The sequence below is a fragment of the Amphibalanus amphitrite genome, unplaced genomic scaffold, assembly GCF_019059575.1.
Source record: "Amphibalanus amphitrite isolate SeventyFive unplaced genomic scaffold, NRLGWU_Aamphi_draft 000077F_arrow, whole genome shotgun sequence".
NCBI classification, from domain to species: domain Eukaryota; kingdom Metazoa; phylum Arthropoda; class Thecostraca; order Balanomorpha; family Balanidae; genus Amphibalanus; species Amphibalanus amphitrite.
The window spans coordinates 334,755-361,077 of record NW_024881573.1 but is presented as its reverse complement, the minus strand read 5'-3'; the positions used below and the strand labels follow the sequence as shown (position 1 = coordinate 361,077).

General features: G+C 49.2%; 1 protein-coding gene across 5 annotated transcripts in view; it reads left to right on the top strand.

Annotated features, from left to right (window-relative positions):
• Nucleotides 1-26,323, top strand: part of LOC122379412 (E3 ubiquitin-protein transferase MAEA-like) — a 223,803-nt gene that overhangs the window by 183,044 nt on the left and 14,436 nt on the right. For 4 of the 5 annotated variants that reach the window (XM_043361624.1, XM_043361623.1, XM_043361621.1 and 1 more), the window contains 2 exons: nucleotides 6,581-6,731; nucleotides 8,321-8,513. The exons of the other annotated variant lie outside the window; for it this stretch is intronic. In XM_043361624.1, coding sequence (XP_043217559.1) covers nucleotides 6,581-6,731; nucleotides 8,321-8,513 — 344 coding nt within the window. The remainder of the gene's footprint in view (nucleotides 1-6,580; nucleotides 6,732-8,320; nucleotides 8,514-26,323) is intronic. 5 annotated transcript variants of the gene reach the window in all.

Below are 26,323 nucleotides of genomic sequence, written 5' to 3'. Positions count from 1 at the left end.
GCTGACTCACGCCGAATCACGACTCTGACCCAACACGGTCTCGTGAGATATCAGATACTGATTTAACGCTACTCAGTCAAGTTCGCCAACCATTTCTTGGACGCGGTCACCGGTCCAGGCCACCACATAATCGTATTACACCGCGCTTGCTCAATCAGCTCGTGTTGTAAGAGCACTGCGGCACAGCATAGATGCAGGCGCTTTGCTATTGCCATCTATGGGTGAAAGATGAAGATAATGGCTATTGCGGTACAGTATCACTGCAGGCGCAAACAGCGTGGATAACTAAGATGCCTATGCTGCGCTGGCCGGCGATTGACTTTGAGACGTATATTTGCGTTGCTGGGTAGCAAAAAGTTTAGGAGCCCGAATTTGACAAAATAAATGATTTGCCGTGGTAGTGGTCTGAGGTCGCAAAATGAACAGAACCCTAGGTCAGTGATATTTAAATTTCGAGGTAGAGGTAGGTAGGATTCGTATATACCTACTATTGATCTTATCAATCGCTGCACGTTTTAAACCAATTGTTTAGTCTGTGTAGCTATGACGGGCATAACAATTTTTCCTAAGGTTAGGCCACTTGGACGTAACCTGATGACCTAACCTTGAGTGACCTAAGTCTGAAAGTTATGCAACATTTGTAAAAAGATGTATGAAAAGGGGTGCCAAAAAACGGCGGCGCTCCACAATGCCGTTTTGGAGATATTTACATAAATCCACATGGGGTGTCCAAGCATTCCCACCGCCCGGCGCGGATAATTTTTTGCACGTGCAGAGTGCACCTTTGGGGTCCACCAGGAGATGGATGTGCTCAATAACTATGCTGGAATGCATTCTGGGTGGCCTGTGTAAATTTGGCACTTTGAGCTAACCAGCCCGTTCGCACATGTGACACAGAGTGCAACATCAAAAGGTTTGCACGTGCACAGTACGTGAACCGTGCACCCCAGCACGCCTATTTGTACAGCACCTTAAAGCGCGTGTCCAGTAGTGTCAGTGTGCCAAATTTGGTGTGCCTAGGTTAAGGTTTTCCAGAATCGGAGGATGCCTCCTCAAAACATGTTTTTCGCCACTAGCGCGTGCATTCCGTGTGTAACATCAAAAGGTTTGCACGTGCACAGCACGTGCACCGTGCACCCCAGCACGCCTATTTGTACAGCACCTTAAAGCGCGTGTCCAGTAGTGTCAGTGTGCCAAATTTGGTGTGCCTAGGTTAAGGTTTTCCAGAATCGGAGGATGCCTCCTCAAAACCTGTTTTTCGCCACTAGCGCGTGCATTCCGTACCCCCTGATGCCGAGCATACCATATGTTAGTGGTCGAACACTGGGACATGTGGCCTATGAGTTTGGCACCTGTGCCGCCCTTCGTTTGATTTGGAGCGTCGCTTAAAGATTTTTGCCCTTTGGAAGTTTGTCGGCACGTGGCACGCGCCACGTGACACTGGATGATCTGGGACATGCACCATCACCTGTCTCAAGGCATTACGCGTCGAACGGTACCACCAGCATCTTGATCCGATCATCCGTTTAGACGCAATTTCAATTGTATTGGCTCGATGACCTTTCACAGTACGGTTTTTTTGGCAACGTAAAATGGCGCCTTGTCGGCTTCACCTGAATGGAGGTGGTTGCGGGTCCAGTTTATTTATACGTCCGTGCGTACTATATATCCAGCCTTAGAGTGCTGCCATATCCATTTCACGGCGTTTATAAACTTGGGCCATGGATGAGATAATAATGGATTGGTGTCTTCGCAGTTTTTGGCGACATTGAGCTCAGGCCTGCCATCTAGCGGGAGAATTATCGTAAGTTAGGAGCAAGCCGAGTGAACGCCGCTGATTAGCATTGTGACACACGGGAGTGTGGTGTAGTAGCAGGCTTGAAGTGCAATTTTTCAAAATGTTATGTCTTAATATGCCAGCAAAAGCGAAGAAATTAATAAATTTATGTGCAGGGTGAGTAATAATATAAGCGGTTCCCTGTTATTTTCCCTTTAAATCGTGAAACAGGGAGTTATTGGAGACTTCGCAAGCACGTGTCGTTTTCGCTATTTTTCACATGAGTCTTTACTTGGCCTAAATCAAACAAATTGTTCGATCAAAGAACAAAACTAACTTAAGTACTAATCTATAAGTCTAATGAAAAAAGTTAAACGGAATTGCTAACGTCATTGCCGCTCAATATGTCATTCAAGGCGCTCTATGAAAAGGACCCAACCAGTGCTGTGTAGTCGATGAAATTTCAGTGACTGGCTCCAACTCCGATTCCGGTATCCAAATATCGACTCCGACTCCTCCGGGCAGAACTGTCGATTCACACAGACTCCGACTCTGCACTCTGCAGCCCTGGTAAGTCTGTGGAGTCGATGACTTCTCGGTGACGTTCGACTCATACTCCGACTACAGCTTTTAAAAATCAACCGACTCCGAGTCGGAACTGAACCGCTGGCTCTGACTACAACTCGCAGGGCGCAGGCCTGGCCCAAGATAGCCGCCTAAAACAACTTTGATGTGTGATCTTCGTACATTGTTAATGCTATTTTAAACAAGGAGTGGAAAAGGGAGACGAAGCCTTCGCCCTTCACAAGCAAGGATCTCCTGTTGCGGATCAATCAACTGCTGGAACAGAAAGGCATAAACACCACGCATCTCATTTCATCGTTTTCCTAACGACTCTGCACCTATGTAAGTACTGATCAATGCAGTGCGAGCATCGATGTGACATTTGTGTACCAAGTTTGAGTGTTATCCGCCCAGCCGTTCTTGAGATATGGAAGCGGCACCCCGTACGTGCGCACGTGCAGTAGCACCCCCATGGTGGCACATGGAAATGCATTTGCCACTGGGTGCCTAACTATTGACGAAGTTTTACTGTAATAGGCCCAGTCATTGCGGAGTTACTTTATGTGGAACAATTTCGACACCCCTAAGTTGGCACGTGGCACGTGCCGTAACATTAACTAAGATGAAGAAAATCGGGCGAAATTCGGAGAAGAAGGAATAAGCCTATCAAATATTGTCAAATGACATATTGTCAAACTGCTGTACCATTGTGAGTAAATGACCATATAAAAGGTCGTACAAGCCGATGAGACTGGCGTTTCAATACACACCGTCTTACGCATTTTATTTTTGCTATTACCTAAAGGCTGCTTGACGTTCTTGGCTTTCAAGCATTTAAGACATTTTTTGTCGTCTCAGGTCCAGTAAGATTACCTCCAACTCGTGGAAATATGCACTTCAAGCCAACTAACACACCACAACCACGTGTGTCATAATGGTGAGAGATGGCGTTCACTCGGCTTGCTCCTAACTTACGATAATTCTCTCGCTAGATGGCAGGCCTGATCCCAATGTCGCGGATCCCAATGTTAATTTCCACGAGACACCAATCCAGTGTTATATCATCCATGCTTGGGCCTAAGGCCATATATATATATATATATATATATATATATATATATATATATATATATATATATATATATATATATATATTGGGCCCATGAGCGCGTAGCCTTTACCCAAACAGCAGATTCGTTCCGTGAAATTTAACATTCCGAGTCGATGAGAAGCAGCCCCCGTTCACGAGCTTCAGAATTCCTTTACCGTGACGTCATCACGGCGCAAGAATTTTCCTTCACCCATAGCAATGCATGCAAATCATGGTGTGTTTCAGGCAGGCTGACGAGAAATCCATGCCCTACATGCGTTCAAAAGACGTACCACTAAACCAATAGATTCGTCTCATTACGATAAATGGGGTTGAAATCGAAACATTCGGCCTATATTTAACTAAAATGGGCCAATCAAATGGTCCCTGGAACTCCTAATGAAGGATTTCCTCTGCGTTAAAAAATTTGTTTCTTTTGTTTTTTATCAACGACAGGGGAAATCCTTCACAATTGCTACCAGATTACTACCATATTCCCTCGCATTTCTGTTGCGCATTGCCTCACAAATAAGAGTTCTTTGAGTTCTACGAAGTTTCTGCTAATTGAGTTGTCATAATTGGACTTATTTTGGCGATTGTTAATTATTTCAACACAGCATGGAATAGATAGCGTTCGTAGTTTCCTGAAGAATATGGCTTTTGCTGAGTTATTATCAAGTTATCTGTGATTTGGTGCGCCGTGATCGTAGCATTATGCAAATTATATCAACTTTTAAAATTAAATCAACTTTTGAGGTGAATTTCACAAGAAAAACCAATAGTTGTAGCTTAATAATTGTTTAAACATAATGATGCAAGATGTGTCTCCCAGATTGAACTCATATTTCAATTGAAAACTGAAAATGCAAAACAGAAGATGGGTCTGCGGAGTCACTGAGATCACAAGGTGCTCAGTCTTGATTGTTGGTAGTTGAAGATGTTGAGAGAACTCGTGAATCTGCATACCATGGGTCCTGACTTGCTTGATTGATCAAAGCTATTTTAATTGTCATAATTGTGTGTAAGTGACTGTGCAAAGTGCTGCTGCGCAGTACATAGAAATGTGCAGGTTGCTGGTAGGTGGGTACAACTTGCGAGTTGCGAGTTTGGATGTCACTTTTAAAATTCATTGTTATGCCTTGTAGAGTAAGCTCTGCTGTGGTTTTTGTTCTTTTATAATTATATACCTAATACCAGTGTTAGTTTCAGTTTTATGAACATGCTCAACCAGAATTTGAACACGTTTCATGCATGAATGGCTAAGTTTGGGGCGCTTATTCAACTTTGATTGCTTATGTTTTTCTAAGGCGCATAACATAACACAGCTAGATCAGCTGGTAGGTATATACCTAGTTACCTGTTGACTATTTTTCTGTTTTTGGTGGTGGTGTGTTTGCTATTTGTCTTTTGCAAGGTGGTCAATGAAATAAAATAATGCATTATTTTGGAATGTTTCCTTGGCAGAAGCCAGGAGCCGGATTGATGTGTGCTGGTGAATGAGATGGCTCGGAAGCATTAGCTGATGATATATTTTGCAATGTGCACAACAACCCTTTCATATGCAGATTTTTTTTTAAAAACAGTTTCTCTGTCATTTTCCTGAAATATTGGTGTAGATAAGAGATGTCAGTACCTTCTCAGAAGTACCTACCTTCTGCTGGACAAATATTTCATTGGTTGGACGAAATAGGCAGGTAGCCTTTTGATAATGTAAGGTGAAATTTTATTTCTATTAAACTTAGAAAATAAAGTTGAAATGATTCATATATACATACATTTTCATGACTAAGAAAGTTTTCCACAAGAGTAGGTAATATGAGAAAATATATAAAACCAGTATAACGCCTTTTGGGGCGACTAACGGAGCGAGCGAGAGGGTGGGCCTTGCACGTGCGAAATTGCGAGGGGGTACCTCCAACTGACTTGTGCACGGCACCCTACTAACCGGTCTCTAGCGATGTGCCAAATTTGGGCACAATCGGCCCAGCCGTTCTCGAGATCTGGAAGCGGCACCCTGCACGTGCGCACGTGCAAAATGGGTCCCAACTGACTTGTGCACGGCACCCTACTAACCGGTCCCTAACTGTGTACCAAATTTGAGCGCAATCGGTCGAGCCGTTCTCGAGATCTGGAAACGACCCCTGCACGTGCGCACGTGCAGCAGCACCCCAACTCTGGCACATGGATATGCAGTGCCTAGTGGGTGCCTACCTACATGCCAACTTTCAGCGCAATCGGCCAAGTAGTTACCGAGATATTGCAACAATTACAAAACTGACACCTCTTCGTTTTGCACGTGGCACGTGCATAAGGGGTCACCCACATGCATCGGGAATAGTCCAATACTTGGTAGAAGGAATGAAGCTACCCTACAAAATTTACCGCATGTAAATCGGTCAAGTGGTTGCTGAGATATAAGCCTCGCAAAAGCGTGACCACGGCCGGCCGGCCGGCCGGCCGGCCGGCCGCTCATACTCAGAAATTTCCGTTAATCTAAGGAAAGACTCCGCTCGCTTCGCTCGCTCCGTAATGACACATTCTGAAGGCTCAATAATGACAGAGTGCTGCCTCAAATTATAACTGACTTGCTGGCTTGCAAATATTTCTTTATTTTAATTTTTAAAGGTAATTAACAATACACGGCAGTGAAATACCAAAATAGTGCAGTAAAATAGGATTGGCAATGATCATTATAGAGTTCAGTGGCAATGATCAAACAACACGTGCGCCATTGATGTCTGCAAAAATTGCTACCAGATTGCTACCAAATCCGTGACGTAACCACGGCGCCTTTTTTCCCTAGTGAACCAACCTGAGTAGTAAAGTAATCTTGGATGAGAAGTGCCTTTCATAATCGTTTGCCGTCAAAATACCCTAGTAATAAAAGTTTCGCCAGGTTCTGAAACAACATTGCCAAAATATCGTCAGAGTTATCGTATTTAAAAGTTATCGCAAACAAGTGGGGTCTCAAGGGGTTTGACGTCCATAGTAGTTACTTATGCACAAAAGGTCTTAATCTGCGCCCGTTTTCGTTGCCTGGGAAAGTCGGCATTTCGGTGGGCCCTGGTTTGTGTGCGGCGCGTGTGGTGTGGTGTCGGATCCGGCCACCCCGCTCACACAAAGTGACCCCGCCGACCCGGTGCGGGCAGACATTGCGCCGTACTGCGACCTGTTCTCGGAGCGGCGCTGGCACCAGCTCATCGCAGAGTTCCGCGAGGAAAACTTCCGCATCTACCAGCTGAGCTCCGTGTCGGTGTTCCGCACCGTGCTCCAAGATGGCCTGGCCGCGCTGAAAACACAGTAGGTGGGCCGCGCCCCCCCCCCCTCCCCCCGGGGAGCCGCGCTCCAGATTGGCACCACGGCTCACCGCACCCGGACCACCCAGCCCATACCACCATACCGTCACTATACCGTCACTATACCTCCACTCTAATACCCCTCACCAGTTGTAAAGTGACGCCGTGTGCGTTCAGTCTTCGTCTCAGTGACGCCGCAGTGTCCGTCTCAGTGACGCCGTGACTGTGTTCTCAGCTCAGTGACGCCGTGTGCGCTTAGTCTCAGTGACGCCGTGTGCGCTTAGTCTCAGTGACGCCGCAGTGTCCGTCTCAGTGACGCCGTGTGTGCTCAGTCTCACTGGCGCCGCAGTGTCCGTCTGTCTCAGTGACGCCAGGCCCATGTCACTCCACTTTTGATGCCATCATAAGGGGGCCTCAGGACAATAATGGCGCGGTGCGCCACAATCGCTTCAAAGCTACTTGCCAACAGTTGCAATTTTTTTAAAATATTATTTTGAAATAAAGTTACAAGTAATAAAAATATTGTAATAAAGTTGTTGAATAAATCGATACCATATCTAGAAACTTACTGAAAATGATTTATTCATAGTAAAAATATAAGCTCGATGCGTTTTTACGTTGCTTTCCTGCAACTGCAGAGGATTTTTAAATCGTCTATATCTTCAAAACTGGCCATTTCTTAGCATATTGTTGCTCTTTTTATCGCTAGAAAATTAGCTGGACTTTCCAATGACATCAACGGTTGAGCGATATGTGTAGAGTGTCGCCAACAATGTTCAAATGAAGTTAGTCATTTTTACGTTGTAAAGGAATGGAGTACCCCTTGCGAGCATCAGGGGTGACGTCACTCAGGATCTGTCTCTGATTGGTCGGCGGGGAGTGACTGTACCTTCTATAGATGGCCTTGAGTGACGCCGTGACTGTGTTCTCAGCTCAGTGACGCCGTGTGCGCTCAGTCTCAGTCTCAGTAACGCCGTGTGTGCTCAGTCTCAGTCTCAGTGACGCCATGTGTTCCCAGTCTCAGTCTCAGTGACGCCGTGACTGTGTTCTCAGCTCAGTGACGCCGTGTGCGCTTAGTCTCAGTGACGCCGTGTGCGTTCAGTCTTCGTCTCAGTGACGCCGCAGTGTCCGTCTCAGTGACGCCGTGACTGTGTTCGCAGCTCAGTGACGCCGTGTGCGCTTAGTCTCAGTGACGCCGTGTGCGCTTAGTCTCAGTGACGCCGCAGTGTCCGTCTCAGTGACGCCGTGTGTGCTCAGTCTCAGTCTCAGTGACGCCGTGTGTGCTCAGTCTCACTGGCGCCGCAGTGTCCGTCTGTCTCAGTGACGCCGTATGTGTGCTCAGTCTCAGTATCAGTGACGCCGTGTGCGCTCAGTCTTCGTCTCAGTGACGCCGTATGTGTGCTCAGTCTCAGTCTCAGTGACGCCGTGTGTTCCCAGTCTCAGTCTCAGTGACGCCGTATGTGCGCTCAGTCTCAGTCTCAGTGACGCCGTGTGCGCTCAGTCTCAGTCTCAGTGACGCCGTGACTGTGTTCTCAGTCTCAGTGACGCCGCAGTGTCCGTCTGTCTCAGTGACACTGCTCGCTGGGTTTGCAGCCAGTGCTACCGGCAGGACGGCCAGGGTAACCCGGACTGTCCCGTCTGCCAGCCGCCGCTCAACGAGCTGGCGCGCCCGCTGCCGTTCTCGCACTGCACCCAGAGCCGCCTGCTGTGCGCCCTCTCCGGAAAGCCGATTGACGAGCACAACCCGCCCATGGTTCTGCCAAACGGAAACGTGTATGGACGGCTGGTCAGTACGTTGGGCCTGTGATACTGCAGACTTACAGACTCAATTTTCCTGCAGTGTGGCTGCTTTTCGCTGGATAGGGCTCCGCAGACGTCAACAACAAGGCTCCGCTTTACCTTCAAACAAACCAAGCAGAACGTGAAGTTTTTCTGCATCTGAGAGCTGAGACGTTCTGACCCCGAAACGAGCTATCCAGGCATCCCATTCCCAGCCATCCTCTGTGCCGCATAATGCGGTCCCACGAGCGTACAGCCCTCAGCAGACTGCGTGGTAGGTATTCTTTTTCCGACAAAACTGATAATAATTCAAAGGTCATGTTATCAGTCGGTCGAAACTCATTGCAAATAGATGCGCCATGCTCCACTCCTTTGATAGGGCCTATCAATAAACAAAGCATACGCCAATTGTGTGGCAACAAAATGTAAAAGTTTGTTTTTGGGGCAAGTATAAACTTTTGGGTTTTGTTGCCAAACTGGATGGAAAATGAGTACGACGGTAATGCCAATCTAAGCTGCGGAGTCTCGCGCATCTTGCTGTTACGATTTCCGAGTGACCGATGGCATAGTATCCGCGTCATTCGCGGTTTTGTCGAAGAAAGAATACCTACCACGCAGTCTACAGAGGGCTGTACAGCAGGAGCTTTAGATCCGTGATTTCGTGGTCTAAATTGAGATTGGATTGACCTGCATTAAGTATTAAAAAGTGACGATGATTGTTTATGGTGCAACCCGTAAAGGCAGATATCAATTATTGGTGCCGCCTCAGAATCGTGATTTCGTGCAACTTATTACGTTTGTCTCTTTTTTACCACAGTGTTCTGTGTTAGAGCTCAAACGTCCCAGGTAAATAACAAGTCGCGTCGTCTATACAGACCGATGTTTCAATGTAACGTCAAATGCTAACCCGCGCCCCGTTGGGGTCTGCCAAGCAAACGCCCCGTGGGGGGGGGGCAAAGGCCCCCCCTAAGATCTCGAGAACCACGGAACATAGCGACTAGCAGCAAACGGTGTTGGATAGCCCCAACAAGGAACTACATTGTGACCCAATTTCATTGACCTCGGTTACACCGATGACGTTACAGGTCAGGTCAAATTTCGAATTTTCCCCGTTTACAGGCATTTCAAGAAATGTATTGTAAAATCGAGTAAGATGCATGTCATTGAAAGTCATCGATGGGGAATTGTTCGTCAAACGCATATTTTGCTATTTGAGGTAACTGATACCAGATCAGGTCACAAGGTCAGGTCACTGAGGGTCACAATATAAAAATATCATTTGATGCTTGTTTTGTGGTCTTTTTTACATGGCAAATGCGATTATGTGCGTCAGGCAGCCTTAAGGGCCAGTTAAGGTTATGTTCCGGTGAAGGTCAGGTCAAATTAGGTCAAATTTCAAACTTGATATTCTTGCATAAAATGGGTATTGATTCGATGCAGCTCGTCACGGGGAGTCCAATGGCGATCTTTGTTTTGCGCTACGTGGTCTAGAACTGCTAAAAATTGAGTTTAAAAATTGACGTCAACAATTTTGAAGTTTTTTGTCGTGTAATAATGTTCGCTGATAGTCTAGTTCGTTTCTCAAATATAACACTTCCACTTTTCACGATGTATTGTTCAGTATTTCAAATGTCCGAAATGAGCCAAGACAAGAATTGAAGAATACAAGCGACCGCCCGAGTCTGCGTCCAATAATTGACTGTAGAGTTAACCCGCGCTCCGTAGGGCTATCGGCGGACCCTACCACCCGTGGGGGGGGGGGCGCGTTTCCCCCCCCCCTTCCTAAGATCTCGGAAATTAACCGGCCGATTTTCAAAATTCCCACCAAAAAATGGCCGTAGAGCCGCGATTTTGGCATCATCGTGTTCACCTAGCTCAGGCGCATCGAGTGATTTACTTTTGTTCGGGTGAGGTCAATTTACGGCATTGACCTCGTGACAAGGTCAGGTCAGAGCTCTGAGGTCACGAAGCTGGTCGAGTAAGGTCATGTTGCATATCATTCGATTCGGCAGGTCTTTCTGAGTCCATTTGTGGCTTTCCCGATTCGCTAGTTCAATTTGATCGGGAGTTATTGAAGAAAAGTTTATAACCCTAGTGACGTCATAAATGACATCACGCAAGGGTAACAATGCAAATGTGAAGCATTGGACGTTGCAAGGAGTGCATGAAATCACAATTTTATATGCTTGAGATAGTTTCAGATCATTCCCGGCGCCACAATAGCAATTTCCATATTTCCCCATTGACTTATAAGGGCTTAACGTATAAGTTCCCTTTAGTTAAGGATTTTTTTAAGATGTCATGTTGTTCTCCACTCAATTCTGCGTAGGATGCCGGGTTCCGTGTCTACAATGCTTGAACGTAACGGATGCAGCGGCCGCAAACGTAAATCGAGGTCCCGAATTCCCTATTCCCCAAAACAGGCGGCGGCCGCTTCCTGGGCCTCGTTTCATAAAGCTCTGCCGTAACTTACACCTTTCCGTGATTCACACCCTTTCAAACTACGGAGCGTAAATGAAGCCGTTTCACAAAGCCACAACTGGAATTGTTTACACCTCCGTAACTAAGCACATTTGCGTAGTTACCGTAATTTATCAAGCGTCCTACAAATTACAATTTCATGTCAACACTTATTTTTTTTTTACGAGAAATTATAAAACAATGATGTTGAATTTAAATCGTAAAAATTATTTATGAAAAACAAAATGAATATTGATGACCAATGACCATCCTTTATTAAATCAATATATTGAAAACAGCAGAAAGCCAGCTAAGCAGAAGTGCCTAACTACGAAAGTGGCGCGGCGCGGCGAATAAACAAAATTCCGATAGCGGCCACAAAAAGCGACTGGTACAGAATATTTGCAGTTTCTTTTTCTCATTTTGGCTGTTCTTTCTTCCTCACCGGGCTCAACATTATAAAATATATTAAAAATTAGCTTCGAATCTTCACATTTATTCAAATTCACGCAACATTTTTGTGCGTAGTTTACACCGACCCCCACCGGACACGATTTGGTAGCCGAGGTCTGTGACGTCAGCCGGGCGTGAAGTTTTCCCTTCACCATAGGCTTCACACACAAACCGGCCGAAGTTCATGCCAGGATAGCCCGGCTTGAAAGTGCAAAAATGATTAAATTTTGCCCTCAATAGATTCATTGCTTCATTTTATAACTAAAAACGTCCGTTATTAGGACTCAATGAAGGTAAAAAGTACTCAAAATCGAAGTTCAAGAAGATGCTGTCCGAGCACAATCTGGTAACATCACGTGACCTCTTTTAAGCAGAATGTATATAATTCAAGGATGTTATTACACGATTGCTGCCTAAAACATCATAAATAATACGCTTGTAACATTTATTGCTTCTGTTTAAGTCATAACATTGCAAAACGCAAAGTTTATCATGGAAATCACGTGACCAAAGGTATAGCAGGGGTTGGGACAAGCACTCAAAGGATTTCAAGTTTTTTAATTAAATTATATAAGTTTCATGATGAAATTGAAAGAATGTATTTTTTCCTAATGAAATACAAATTTCCGTATGTAAAATATTTTCCTTATGGGCGAAATTCTCCATATAAGAAATGTCAGTGACGTCACCAGGGCTTTACTGGGCTTTACTCAAAACATCGGACCTACCTGTTTCTTATAGGTATCTTGGTTTACACCACTGATATCAAGAGCTTGATAAAATATTTGGCGTTAATTACGTCGTTTTATGAAACCCAACTGGCATCAATTGGTCCGGAATCGAGCATTTGCCGTAAATGAAGCTCCGTAATTTCGATGGCGTGAATTACTCCGGTCTCCGGCTTTATGAAACCGAATTGGCATCAAATACGCCAAATCTGGAATAATTGACGGAACGCCGTAAGTAATTCCTTTTATGAAACGAGGCCCTGGTCTGCGCAACATGGCGGCACCGTTGGACACCATCTGGCGGCCGATGCGCCTTCCACATTATACTCGTAGAGTTCAGTGTGAGGCCCCCTTAGGATGTCATCCATAAGCGGAATTGAGACTATTGAGGCTCTCAAAGGGTATTGAGGCTCAGTGCAGCTGCACCCACAATAATTCCCCAGTGGGTGCAGACAATGTATTCTGCACCCACAATAATCTGGAACAAAAACCCCCTTTTTCAGCAATACTAATTCCCATGCAGCACGATAAATTCAGGATATTTTGCCCACTATCCAGCTTTCGAAGCATTTTCTGCTGTGGTGGTCTTCAAAACTTACATTTGTGCTTAAATAAAAAAGAAGAATGAAGCACATGTGATTGAACAGTGAACACATACCGAAGACCCACGGTCAAAAAGTTATAGCCCGACATCTACGGAAATGGCTAAGTTAGCCGCTTTTACTTTTTGCGGTACTGTAAAGTGGGGCTATTTGAGACAGTGGGGCTATTTGAGACAGTATTTAAAATCGCTATAAAATGAAGACCGTTTGATTTTTATGTGATATTTTTGCTCAGGAAGGCGTGGAATCGAGCAGTAAAGCGCCTGAGCAAAAATTAGGCATAAATTTCAAACGGTTTTTATTTTATTGTAGACATGGCCGTGATAGACTTAATGTAAAACATTAGTCACATTGTATTGGCAAGCAAGACCAGTTCGAGAGTCAAAGTCCAGTTCAAGTCCCAAATCCAAGCGTAGCCCCCCGCTCCAGACCGAATCCCCCCGTCAATGACAATGACCTTCAGACGACCTTTCGTCCGAGAAGGTTCCAGGAGAAAACCCAATCGGCGGCTGCCCTGGCGTCGCAGCGCCAGCCAATCAGCAGCCGCCATCACTGCCACAGCCGTCGCCGCAGAGCACGGCAAATAGCCCACGGCGCGTGAGCTGTAGCCGCGGGCGCTCGCAGCGGCAGAGTTCCACTTCCGACTCTGACTCAGTCGGTCTCGGAGCGGCAGTCCATTCATTGGCGGCAGTTCATTCATTGCCAACATATAGCCGCCCGAGCAATAGGCGGCGGCACAGGAGAAGGAGCCCTCCTACACTCCTCCCCGCTTACAAAGAGGCGCCAGCCGTCTGAAGCGCACCGGCTCCAGCGCACGTCCCCTGGGAACCAGAATAAAACAAACGCGTCACTAAGAGTGACGCCACAACGCGATATGTACAAACGACAGAAAAAGTCAGCTCGGGTCATCGGGGCACGAGACAGGACACACATCAGCCGGTAAGGATAAGACGAGACCCACTGCCGTACTTTCCGCCACTTACGCCACGCGCTAGTCGCTCGACGCGTTCAGATCGCGTCCATCTAAGCTCTGCTGGCTAGTCAAAGCACAAGATAAAGCGCGCTAAAGGTAGCTGCGGCTGGGCAGTGTTGCGATCAGGTGTCTTACATTACGGCTACATATCGGTCAGGGGGCCGACGCTCACGCGTAGAGCGTCTCGGAGCCACCGGGGGTACCGCACTGCGAGGCAGCGGTATCGGCCGGAAGGTCACACGGAGACCAACCGACTGCTCTGCACCCTGTCTCTGCACCCGCTCAGCTGAGTCTGAGCGGCCACTTACCCGGTCTGCCGCGCCACTGGCGGCCGGATCTGACTCCGTCGTGTTACCAGAGGGCACGGTACACGGTTTCAACCTATTGTGGTGCACACACAACATTTTCCCGTCCTCCAGTCTCACACGATAGTTAAGATCCCCGCGCTTGGCGACTATTACCACGGGTTTCCAGGGCCTCATAAACTTGTGATATTCGCCACGCTTGGCAACACCACGAAACAGCATGGCCCGATCACCCACACTGTAATGAAATTCATTCATTTTCCGTTCATACAAACGCTTGTTCTGAGTGTGCCTCCTATCAGACACGCTGAGGGCCTCTCGGTACGCGCTACGGAGACCGCTACACAGCTCGTCTACATACTCCGCGGTGGACCGAGCACGGGCCGTGGTAGGGGAGTCAATCTCAGCATCAATGGGCAGGTTCGGCTCCCGACCGAACATCAAAAAGAAGGGACTGTACCCCAACGACCTGTGAATCTGGGCACGGTAACCGAGCATCAGCAGCGGCAGGTGACGGTCCCACTCGCTGTGATTATCCGTCAGGTACTTCGCCAGCATCCCTAGGATGGTCCGATTGACCCGCTCGCAGCGGCTGTTTCCCTGTGGATGGAAAGCAGTGGTGCTCGTTTTCTGTATGCCCATGATTCGGCACAGCTCCGACATCACCTGGCTTCTGAAATTAGCGGCACAGTCAGAGTGAAGACGCTTGGGACACCCAAAGCGGGAAAACACTTGTGACGCCAGAGTCTCCGCGACCGTCACAGCCAGCATGTCAGGAAGCGGGAACACCTCCACCCAGCGGGTGAAGTGATCACAGACCACCAGCAAGTGTCTGTTGCCGCGCGCTGTAGTGGGAAGATCGGTCAAAAAGTCAATGGACACCACCTCCCAGGGCTCAGTTGCGTACAACTCACCCATAGACGCTCGGGGTGGCGGGTTGGGGGAGCTGCGGCCGGCACAGCGGTCGCACTGCTGACAGAACTTCTCCACATCTGTATACATCCCCAGCCAAAAGAATCGTCTCTGAGCCTGCTTAAACAACTTCTCATGACCGAAGTGTCCTCCACACGGGCCTGCATGCAGAGAAGTGAGCACACCTGCCACAAGCTCAGACGGAATTACCACCTGCAGCGCCTCAGGGGCCTGCGGACGGCTGCGGTACACTTTGAAAATCACGCCGTCGAGGAGGCGTAGCCGGGACCAGTGTCTCAGCCACGGCCTCACAGCGCTCGAGACGCTGTGGCGAGAGGGGCACGAGCCGGTCGCAAGTAACCGTGCCAGCTCGGCCAGCACCTCATCCTTACCCTGCTCACTCTGAATGAAACTGAGGGGCCAATTGAACGCAGAAATGTGCTGGCAGCTCTCCGTCTGACAGCCCACATCTTCAACCTTCAGCGCCTCACCTGCTGCATCGGGAGCGCACTTGGCCCTCTCCGACCTCACTGCGGCGGGTTTTGGGGCTGGGGGCACTGGTGGGCGCTGCAACTTACCGTGACCCCGGCGTCGTTTCCCCGGTCACAGACACGGGAAATGTGCCCGTCTCGGCCACACGTATAGCACCGTGCGCGCCGATGGGGACACGCCGCACGCAGATGCTGCTCGCTGCCGCAGGCAAAACAGGCGCGCCGGCCGCTCTCCTGGCGGCCCCCGTCCGGCCGGCCCGCGTCCGACCGACCGTCCCGTGCGCGTGCCGTCCCCGCTCGCGCCGGTCCCCGCTCCCGAGCGGCGGGCTGAGCCGCCCGCGCGACCTGAAGCTCCAGCTGCTCCAGCCGCTGGAGTACTTTTTCCAGCATCCCATTCCCACTAGCTTGGCTAACCTGGCGCACCGGGGCCCGATCCTGAACCGAGACGCGCTCACTACGAATGATATTGCCCACTTTCTCCACAGCTTTTGGGAAGGTCGCGATACCGATCGAAATTATCTGCTGCTGATAATCTCTCGGCAGAGCCGTGAGAAAAGAATGGAAGAGCACCTGATCGCAAACACTCCCTGGGAACGCTTCAGCCACTAGCGCACGCAGTCGAATGACAAACGCGTCAAGAGAGGTCGACGGGTCAAACTTTAACTGCTGAAGCTGGCTATGAGCATCCAGCGCGCACGGTTTGATGAACAAGTGGCGGAGAGCACTAGCAGCCCGGCTGAACGTGTCCCTCTCCTCCCGTGGGAGGGCCTCAAAAGCATCCCGTGCGAACCCGGTCAAGCACAGCGGCAGGAAGCGCAGCTTGAACTCATCATCCAAATTGTGAAAAGTGTAGAAAGTGTCCAGATCCGCCAAAAATCTGTCACAGGCTGAGCCACTCTCCCCGGCGAACTTTGGCGCCTCAAACGAAAACCTACCGATCGCCCCGCGGCGCACGTCCCCAGACCCACTCTGCTCCCCGTCCCTGGGATTCATTTTGCCAAAATGACACACCTATCTACACATCACAAACAAAATACATACACTGCAAGATACACTCATCACACAAGCAATCGATACACTTATCTTATTGTCGTCGTCTGTCGATGGAGATCCTCGCCGTCGGCCCATCCATCCAGGCCGTCAGGAGCCGCAGGAGCCGGCGGCCGCGGCGGTCAGCTGACGCACAGCCGGCCGAGCGACGAGCAGCGTCACGTGACTGCTGACGTCACAGCAGCTCTGGCCCGAAGCCGGCGGCCGAGGAGCGGCGGCTGCAACTTGAAGACGACGAAGAAGGCGGCTGCGACAGCGGTCGCCACGAGCGACGGCGACGGCGGACGCACTCGGAGGCGAGCATCGCAATCACAAGGACCGCCACGATGGACGGCGGCGACGACCGAACTTGAAACGGTTTCTTCAGTCGCCACGGGTCGCCACGGCTGACAGCGGCGACGAACGAAGAGCTTGAAATCTGGAAACTGCAGCGTCTGCGACAGCAGGTGGGCGGCAACAGATCAAGCCAGCCACTGCCCACTAACACCGAAGACTGAAGAGGACCAGCTGGCCACTCACTTAACAGTTCAACTCGTCGAGCCAGCGCATGGCTAACGGAACGGCCGCTCACCTCTCGTCGAGCCAGCGGAGCTCACCGACAAGCCGCTCCAACAAACAGCGGCAGAGGCTGCCCACTGAGACACCAGACTGCACTGCTTCACCATAGTTCTGGGCGGCACAAGTCACAGACAGTCTCGACTCAGGCACAAAATCATGGCCCAGGCGGGACCAGACACGAAAACTCACAATTCCGAGTTCACCGGATGCACTCGCGAAGTAGGCCAGGCCCAGGGCCGAGCGCCGAGCGGACCAGTCGAGAACGTCTTCATCCTCAGTTCGTTCTTGACTCTTGGTAAGTACGACTCTTCAAGTCATAATTAAGACTTGTTACGAAGAGCGAAGCTCGTTAACCGCTGCCACCAAATGTAGACATGGCCGTGATAGACTTAATGTAAAACATTAGTCACATTGTATTGGCAAGCAAGACCAGTTCGAGAGTCAAAGTCCAGTTCAAGTCCCAAATCCAAGCGTAGCCCCCCGCTCCAGACCGAATCCCCCCGTCAATGACAATGACCTTCAGACGACCTTTCGTCCGAGAAGGTTCCAGGAGAAAACCCAATCGGCGGCTGCCCTGGCGTCGCAGCGCCAGCCAATCAGCAGCCGCCATCACTGCCACAGCCGTCGCCGCAGAGCACGGCAAATAGCCCACGGCGCGTGAGCTGTAGCCGCGGGCGCTCGCAGCGGCAGAGTTCCACTTCCGACTCTGACTCAGTCGGTCTCGGAGCGGCAGTCCATTCATTGGCGGCAGTTCATTCATTGCCAACATATAGCCGCCCGAGCAATAGGCGGCGGCACAGGAGAAGGAGCCCTCCTACATTATAACAATTTTAAATACTGTCTCAAATAGCCCCACTGTCTCAAATAGCCCCACTGTCTCAAATAGCCCCACCTTACAGTAGTCATTATTGACGGCTACGTTTCCATGGCACAAGCCACAGACTTCTCTATATATGGACTGTGCGCTGATCCGAGGAAATCAGCATTGGAGGCCCAAACATCAGTGCACTTTTATGCATCTTTTTATCATCAAAAAGGCGTTGAAATATTTTGAAATTTGAATGTAAGGTAACCCATACTTTCATCTACTTCGCGGATTAAGATATGTATTTCATTGCATGTTGAATAAATAATGAGTAAATGAATATAAATGAGGACATGTTTTCTCGCTCAGTTAACCATCTGTTCACATTGGAGGTATTTACTTCACAAACGCAGCCGTACTTTGCACGCGTTTTATCGCTTTTGAATGTTGGTTGTTAATTTTGATTTGTCTGATCCAAGCAAGACCCAAGGCGATAAATACCGTTTGATCGAGTCATTTACGTTGGTTTGAAAATAGCTTTGAGCAATAATGATAAAGAATCAAATGAAACAAATATACAAAGACAACATTGCAATCAAGAATAATAGAAGAAAAACGGCCAAGAATAATGGAAAGAGAAATTTTAATTTACTACTTCAGCACTTTCACGACCGGACCGGAAAGTGTCTGGTGCGAAGATGTCGTTCCAGATATCGAACTAGACAAGAAGACTTCAACGAAACATAATTACTAGCAAAAAAGCATCTTTTTAGCCTCCCATATAAATAAAAAGAAAGAAATATTACCAGAAGAAACCATCAATCGGGGCAAGAAATCATGCTGAGGACAATTGCATTTGCAAGTTACATTTTGCAAACGTTGACTTCTGTAAGACTGACAGCAAGAAGAAAAATGGGCCGTTATTGACGGCGCCAAATTCAGCATGTTTCCTAAAATACCTAGTGCCTGATTCTATTCCGAAAAGAAAACTCGCTGGAAGGAGATACAAAGACTTCACTTGACCAGCATTGAATGTGAAAAGGAACAACTCCCAATCGCGATTCGCAACTTCGCGATTTGTGGCCAGTCAGGTCAGAGCTGTGAACAATCCAGCTTACGTGGGGAGAGTCGCAGTGGTCCTTGAAGTGTATATGTCAGTCGAAGGTCACCTTCAAGAGATGTAGGCTAGTGCCACCGGTGACCTGCGTGCCGTTCACACGGAACTGCGGAGGATGACCGGCCGGACCTGGGGCCTACGCGAGGCGCAGCTCCGAACCGTCGCGAACGGTTACGTTCGAGGAGTCCTCGAATATGCGGAGGGGCCTGGCTCCGGCTGTTGCGTCCGCATCTCATGTCCAGCTAGTGGAGCGCGAGCTGCTTGCGGGCCGCCCGGGTGGTGACCGGTTGCCCGCGGTCTACCCCAGGGACGCACTACTGGCCGAGGCAGGCATCCCATCCGTCTGGTCTACCAGGAAGACGCCGAGCGTATGCTGTGCCGAGCGCTCGCCCTGCCGCGGAGCGACTCGCTGCGTGTCACCGCGGAAGCCAATCCGCCCACGCGCCTTCGATCCACCACCGGCTGGCGTCTGCAGGGACGGTCGGCGCTGCTCGAGGCGGGCGCCTCGGGGATGGAGGTGGAACCGCGCTTGGAGGCTCCTCTCCTCCCATGAACACAGCCCAGCGCCCGGTCGTCTCCAAGCTGGATGTCGGTCCCGGCCTTCAACTAGGTTCGACGAGAGACCGCTCGGGAACACCTGGCGACGCTCCCAGCCCGGGCCACCTGGATCTGGTCGGACGGCTCCGCAGACGCCGAGGTCAGGCGAGGAGGAGGCGGCGCCGTCATCTTCACCGCCTTTGGGTGACCGTCGAGGTCAGGGTGGCAGCGGGAGATTTGTGCTCTACCACCCGCGCAGAGCTCTTCGCCCTGCGGGCGGCGCTGGAGAGGGTCCGGGACGAGTCGTCCCTCACCCGCTCGTGGCGTGCTCCGATTCGAGAGCCTCCCTGGGCCTACTCAGCGCAGGAATGGCCGCCCAGACCTCCACCCTCGGCGCGAAAATATGGACGACGCTGCTGGATGTCGCCGGGCGCCGTGAGGTGACACTGCATTGGGTTCCCACACACTGCGGGATCGAGGGTAATGGACGCGCGCGCGCGAACGAACTGGCCAAACAAGCGGCTGCCCTGCTTCAGGACGCTTTGTCCTCGGACACCCGCTCGTTGACACGTCGGTCGGGCGGCCACCTGTCAGTGGCGCGACAACTGGCCCGAATCCTTCTTTAAGACGATCTTCGGGAGCACTCTGCCGCCCCCCATCCCCGGAGAGGATCGAGAGGCCGCCGTTTCGGTGCACTAGATGATGGCGGGCCACTGGGGCCGTTTGCTCCAGTATCTGCACTGGATCGGCCGTCTCCCCTTCGCGGCGTGCCTGCAGCGCCCTGACAAGCGGTACCCGGCGGCGCTCTGCGCCGTATTCCGGGGGGAAGCGGACGTGTCGGAGCACGTGCTGCTCCGCTGCCCGGCCCTCGCTGGCGCCCGCCTGTAGACTAACGCCACTGGTGCCCACTGTTTTTTTTTAAGCCCACTGGTGCAATGTGAGATGAACTAGACATGAAGGCATCGATGGGTGTCGCTGAACGGGAAATGATGCGCCAATCACTGGCGGTCGCAGCCGCTAGCAAAAGGGGGGCCAAACTCACACTCGCGGGACATAACATTTATCCGTCACCGGAGGGGGGGGGGGGAGGTGATCGGCTAATTTTGACGTCCACGAGGTACAGATACCTACCTACCTACCTACCTACCTACCTAGTACCTACCAAGTACAGATACCTACCTACCTACCTCTTGCTTTGAACAAGCATGTGAAACCCAGAGAGCAGCATTTTCAGACTATGACATTTACCCATATAGTTGTGTGGCGGCGGGAGAGAGTAGGTACACCGACCTCTGGAGACCAAAGGTTCCTGGCTTTCAAAATTCGCATCTGAGGGCCGCGCGCGACTCCTGCGGGCTTCGTAACGGCTCTATTGGGGCTCACTCAACCTGCCTAGTCCTCATGCTGAAAAGACTGGCCCTGAGCCCTGAGGATTTCATCCGTCTCTGCCAGCCCCAAGACCCACAACGGCTCATAGGGTCCCGATGTCGAAATATGAGGGAATCTACGCGGGACTATCAGGACGTAAAGTGATCTCGATCAGGACCAACGTAGGGCTGTACAGGAGTCTGCGTAAGCCCTCTGATCTTCAGAAGCCCACCCATGTATGTTTTCACTTAGAGGCCAGATTAGGGCCCTCAGAGACCAGTACAGGACCAGTACAGGGCCTGCAAACTGCAAAGGCCAGTAGTTTGAGAGAGACCATCAGAGACCGAGTTGGGCTCTCGAGGCTAATGTGGGTCCTTACTCATTACAGGCCAACATGGGGCCCTCAGATGTCAGCGTGGGGCTCTAAAAGACCGGCATGAGCCGTCGTTGGACCCCAGAGGCCAGCAGAGGGCCCTCAAGGGCCAAGACGGGCCCTCCTCAGAGGCCAATGCAGGCCCTTAGAGGCCGGCATCGGGTCTTTAGCAGCCAGTGTGGGGCCCTCATTGGCACCTAAAGGTTCGTCGTAGGACACCAGAGACAGAAATAAGGCCACCAGAGACCGGTGTGAGACGCTCAGACGCTGGTTGGGGCCCCTGAGGCCGGTTAGGGGCCCTCATAGGCCAGATGTGGGGCTTAAGAGGTCGATGTGGGCTCTTAGCGGCCAACGTGGGCGCTTGACCGCCACTGAAGTTCCCTCAGAGGTCAGTGTAGGGCGCTCAAAGATCGGTGTGGGAGCTATATTAATAGCTTGGAGTGGGTTTTTTTAGCCTCGTGACGATCGAATAAGGGCCAGGGCCCCATACACCTATGGAGGCCCATCGGTTGTTTGAGGGGGGGGGCAAATGATATGATGGCCCCCTTTATTGGCTTTGGGGGGCATGGCCCTGATGCCCCCCACGCGACCGCCACTGTGTACACATTACACACAGGCCTCTGAGATTGCATACTAGCTCATGCAAACTCCATGCAGGCCCCGGAGGTCCCAGGCTAATCCTTAAGAAACCAAGCCGGCATACGGCGTCACCACCGCTGACCGCTAAATTGACAGAATGCGAAGCTGAGCCCACTCATGAGTAAAATTTACGTCCTTTGATGGCGCAAGAAAGAAAATGAAACATACAAAAAGCTTTCTAGGACTTTTGTTCGATCTGAAAGGTGGGGCCAAAAGATAATATGGCCCCACCTTTCAGCACCAAAGGGGGGCCATGGCCCCCGTGCCCCCCCCCCCTGGGACCGCCTATGGCGCCAATACATGCATTCATATTTCAGATTGACTAAAAGCCTTTCTTATTCTTGAGATGAGTAGTAGATATTACAAGAACCGCTACTGTTTAATCTGTTGATTGAAAATGTGCTAAATATTTGAGACATATTGTATTCACAGAAATGTCACAAGGAAAAATACTTGAAATTAAACCTGACAACGGTGAAAGTAAATAGGTGGTGTGTTACACTCAGTGGTTACAACGCATAGGCTCATATTACGGCTTCAGAAATTTGGGCCTCCAATGCTGATTTCCTCAGATCAGCGCACAGTCCATATATAGAGAAGTCTGTGCACAAGCTAAGCCGATTTTGAAAAATGGATTTGCTCCATCATAGCATTTAGGCATACCTAATTTAAAAATGTAAATATAGGAATAGGTGCTATCTTAAACCATGTATACGCTCATTTTTTGCATAAGGTAAATAGTTTCCAAGAAAAATGCACGTGAAATTTCGCTAAATCGATTTAGACGTGTCATGGAAACGTAGTGTTTATCGGGTACACGTCAGAATAGCTAGTGACATTTGAGCTAGTGACTTTTGAGCTAGTACAAAACAGCTAGTGCCTCAAAACAGCTAGTGACAAAACAGCTAGCGTCAATATAGCTAGTAGAGCAAAATAGCTAGTGCTTCATTATAGCTAGTGACAAAATCGCTAGCGTCAAAATAGCTAGTGAAGCTAAATAGCTAGTGCTTAAAAACAGCTAGTGACAAAACAGCTAGAATTGATCAAGGATCACGATAGTGAATGTTTCAAGTCGATATCTCTTACCGTTTTGCCGCAATCGGCGCGGAAATCTGAAAAAGTTAGATTTTTCCGAAAATTTGACCTTTGACCGGTCATAAGTAGGTCAAATGTTGACCTAGGACCAAAAAATATACCACCAATCGCGAGATCTCGTTGAGAGCAATCCGTTGGTCTTTTCCGCTAAGCTCTACGACGCTCCGTTTTCAAACGCCAGGGGGGGGGGGTCGCACCAACATTCGCCCTTTTCGCCCTTCGCCCCCTGCATGGGCGAAGGTGGCAAAACACCGTTTACGGGCGAGGGTTAATGTAATGTTCTTTGGTTTCGGAGCCATGGCTTGTGCCTCCACACTAATGTTAATATCACTTATGATGCGTCGGGGAGGTAACTGAGATGTACTTGCGGAATTTAAAGCTTGATGTAGTGAGGAGGCAATTTCGGTACGCACTGAATCGGGAGGATGATTATGTGGTTGTTTCTCGATAATTTCGCCACCATTAATGTAAGTAACAGGCGTGGAAGCAGAGCCCTTGCATCTTGCTATTTCGCAGCGCCAGCTCTGTGTTGTAACATTTGTTGTGTTTTTGCGGTAAATGTATCCATTGTAAATAATCTTGTCTGCTCCCCTGTTTGATTTTATTATTTCCATTGCAACAAATTTAACTTTTGGGTAATGAAAAAGTGGCAATTTTGAAAGAATTGAAAATTTGGAAATATCAACTCACTCCAAAAAACGACAATAATAACTGAACGGAAAAATAAACACGCGAATTTAACTTGAAGACTAATGAATCACAATCATCGCAAAGTTCTTGTATTCTCTTGGCCACGCGCCGACGACCACACGCTCCGCGGACCGTCCGTCCAGTCCCTTGAAAACCCCATAGAGGGTGCCGCCATCTCTCAACTACGGTTAGTCTCATACACATCAAAGACCACAAAAACACGCGCAAAAATTAAGAAAACGAGCGAAATCTTCACAAAGGGCTCGTCGGGAAAGAATCTATAATAGCTGCCCGTACTTCGTACGAATAAGCTACAGCTTCATTAGTTATTTCGACGCTAGCGATTTTCTCACTAGCTATAATGAAGCACTAGCTATTTTGCTCTACTAGCTATATTGACGCTAGCTTTTTTGTCTCTAGCTGATTTGAGGTACTAGCTGTTTTGCATTACTAGCTATTTTGGCGCTAGCTGTTTTGTCACTAGCTGTTTTAAAGCACTAGCTCTTTTGTACTAGCTCAAAAGTCACTAGCTCAATAGTCACTAGCTGTTTTGACGTGGACCCTGTTTATCAATGCCTCCAAATGCACTTATCGATACCTTTTCGACATGGTACACCCTCAAAGCTCGTAAGGAGCCTTCGATCGGGTGCCGCTCCCTAGCCCCCACCCGCTTCACCGGGCCATGGCTGGATTTCTGCACCCATGCACCCACAATGTTCCAGCCTTCCCTACGCCCATGATGTCATCAAAAGTGGAGTGACATGGGCCTGGGTCAAGGTCTGATGGAATCTTTTTTTTTTTTGTATACTTCTGTGCATGTTTCATTTTGTTCATATTTCATCAAACATTTGTTTCAATAGATTTTTTTTACCTTAACCTAGCCAAATACCCGTCCTTAACCCTCGCCGGCACAGAGGGAGGGTTGATGCACCCCCCCTCCCCGCTTAAGGTTTTTCGCGAATAACTCGCGTAAAAAGCGTCTGAAAGTGACGAAACTTTCAGCATTCTCGCATTGATCAATTTTACACCTACCCTGAAAATTTACTGACCCTGACCCAAATGACCTTTGACCTGTTACCTACTTTCCGAGACCATGTTTGGCCGGAATTGCGATTTGGCGTACATACGTCGGCTCACATTATCCGCGCGTTTGCAAGCTTTTCGTGGTTTCAAGCGTTCAAACATGTGATTTGATGTGGCTCTTATGCATTAGAGTGGGTGTCAATGTCACCTTTTTTCGAACTACTCCGCCACCCCATGATCAGGTGACCAGGAGTGCCCCCGCCCTCAAGCCCAGCGACTAGCAGAACCTTACGTTAACACCAGAAAAAATAAACTGATAAGTCGCGGCACTCCCTGCTAAGAAAGGAAATAAAACTCAAAAAAGCAAATGAGAGAAGGGGTAGCGGGTTTAGGCAGAGACGAGAACAGAATGCGAAAGTAGCCACACTGTTCTCTTTTACGATACTGAAAGCGACTTTCACTCCGGGCATGCATTCATCTAGAGTAGAAAAAACAATCGCTCATTCACACGTCATGCAAACCAGGGCTGCGGAGTCGATGGATTTTCGGCGACTCCGACTCCGACTCCGACTCCGGCTTTCAAAAACCAGCTCCGACTCCGACTCCAACTCCGGGCAGAATTGTCGACTCCGACCGATTCCAACTCCCGACTCCGACTCCGTAGTCCTAGCAGGACTGCGGAGTCGACAGATTTTCGGTGACTCCGACTCCGACTCCGGTCACAACTGTCGACTCCGACAGACTCCGACTCCGACTCCGACTCCGCAGCCCTGAATTGCAAACATACGTGGGGATTCGGTCTGGTCAAAAATTCGGCCGGTCAATGCTGAGGGCAGAAAAGCCTTTCCAGCTAAGCGAAGCTTGTTGCTGGTCAGGCTCCTTGCTCCAGCGCCAGAGTTATTCATGGTGACGATGATGAAAATAATTTCGATGAAACATGATTTACTTGCAATTAGTGCAGTTTTGAGGCAAATTGTATTTGAAATTAAGTGAAGGTCAGGTCAGGTTATTTATTTGGTGACCTCGGTTCACTTTTTCGAGTTTTACATGTTTCTAGGCTAGTTTTTTAGCTTAATTCGAATTTAGTAACCATTTGAACATTAACGAAGTAGTTGGGGCATTCCACGTCAAATCGAACAAAAATCGGCTGTTTTGCACCTTACCATCAGCGATTTCATTATAAATTTGTGAGCGAGTTCCTGTGTCGCCCCGGACATTACATTGATGTTTTTTGCACATTCTGACCACAGGTCTTCTAAATATAGGGCATCACATTTTTAGAAAATGTTGCATCTTGATATTTTTGAACGACCATAACTTTGGTTGTACTTGTTTTATTTGAATGAAATAAACCTTACTGTTTAGGTAATTTCTTAAGCATTTGTTTATCAATGCCTCCAAATGCACTTATCGATACCTTTTCGACATGGTACACCCTCAAAGCTCGTAAGGAGCCTTCGATCGGGTGCCGCTCCCTAGCCCCCACCCGCTTCACCGGGCCATGGCTGGATTTCTGCACCCATGCACCCACAATGTTCCAGCCGTCCCTACGCCCATGATGTCATCAAAAGTGGAGTGACATGGGCCTGGGTCAAGGTCTGATGGAATCTTTTTTTTTTGTATACTTCTGTGCATGTT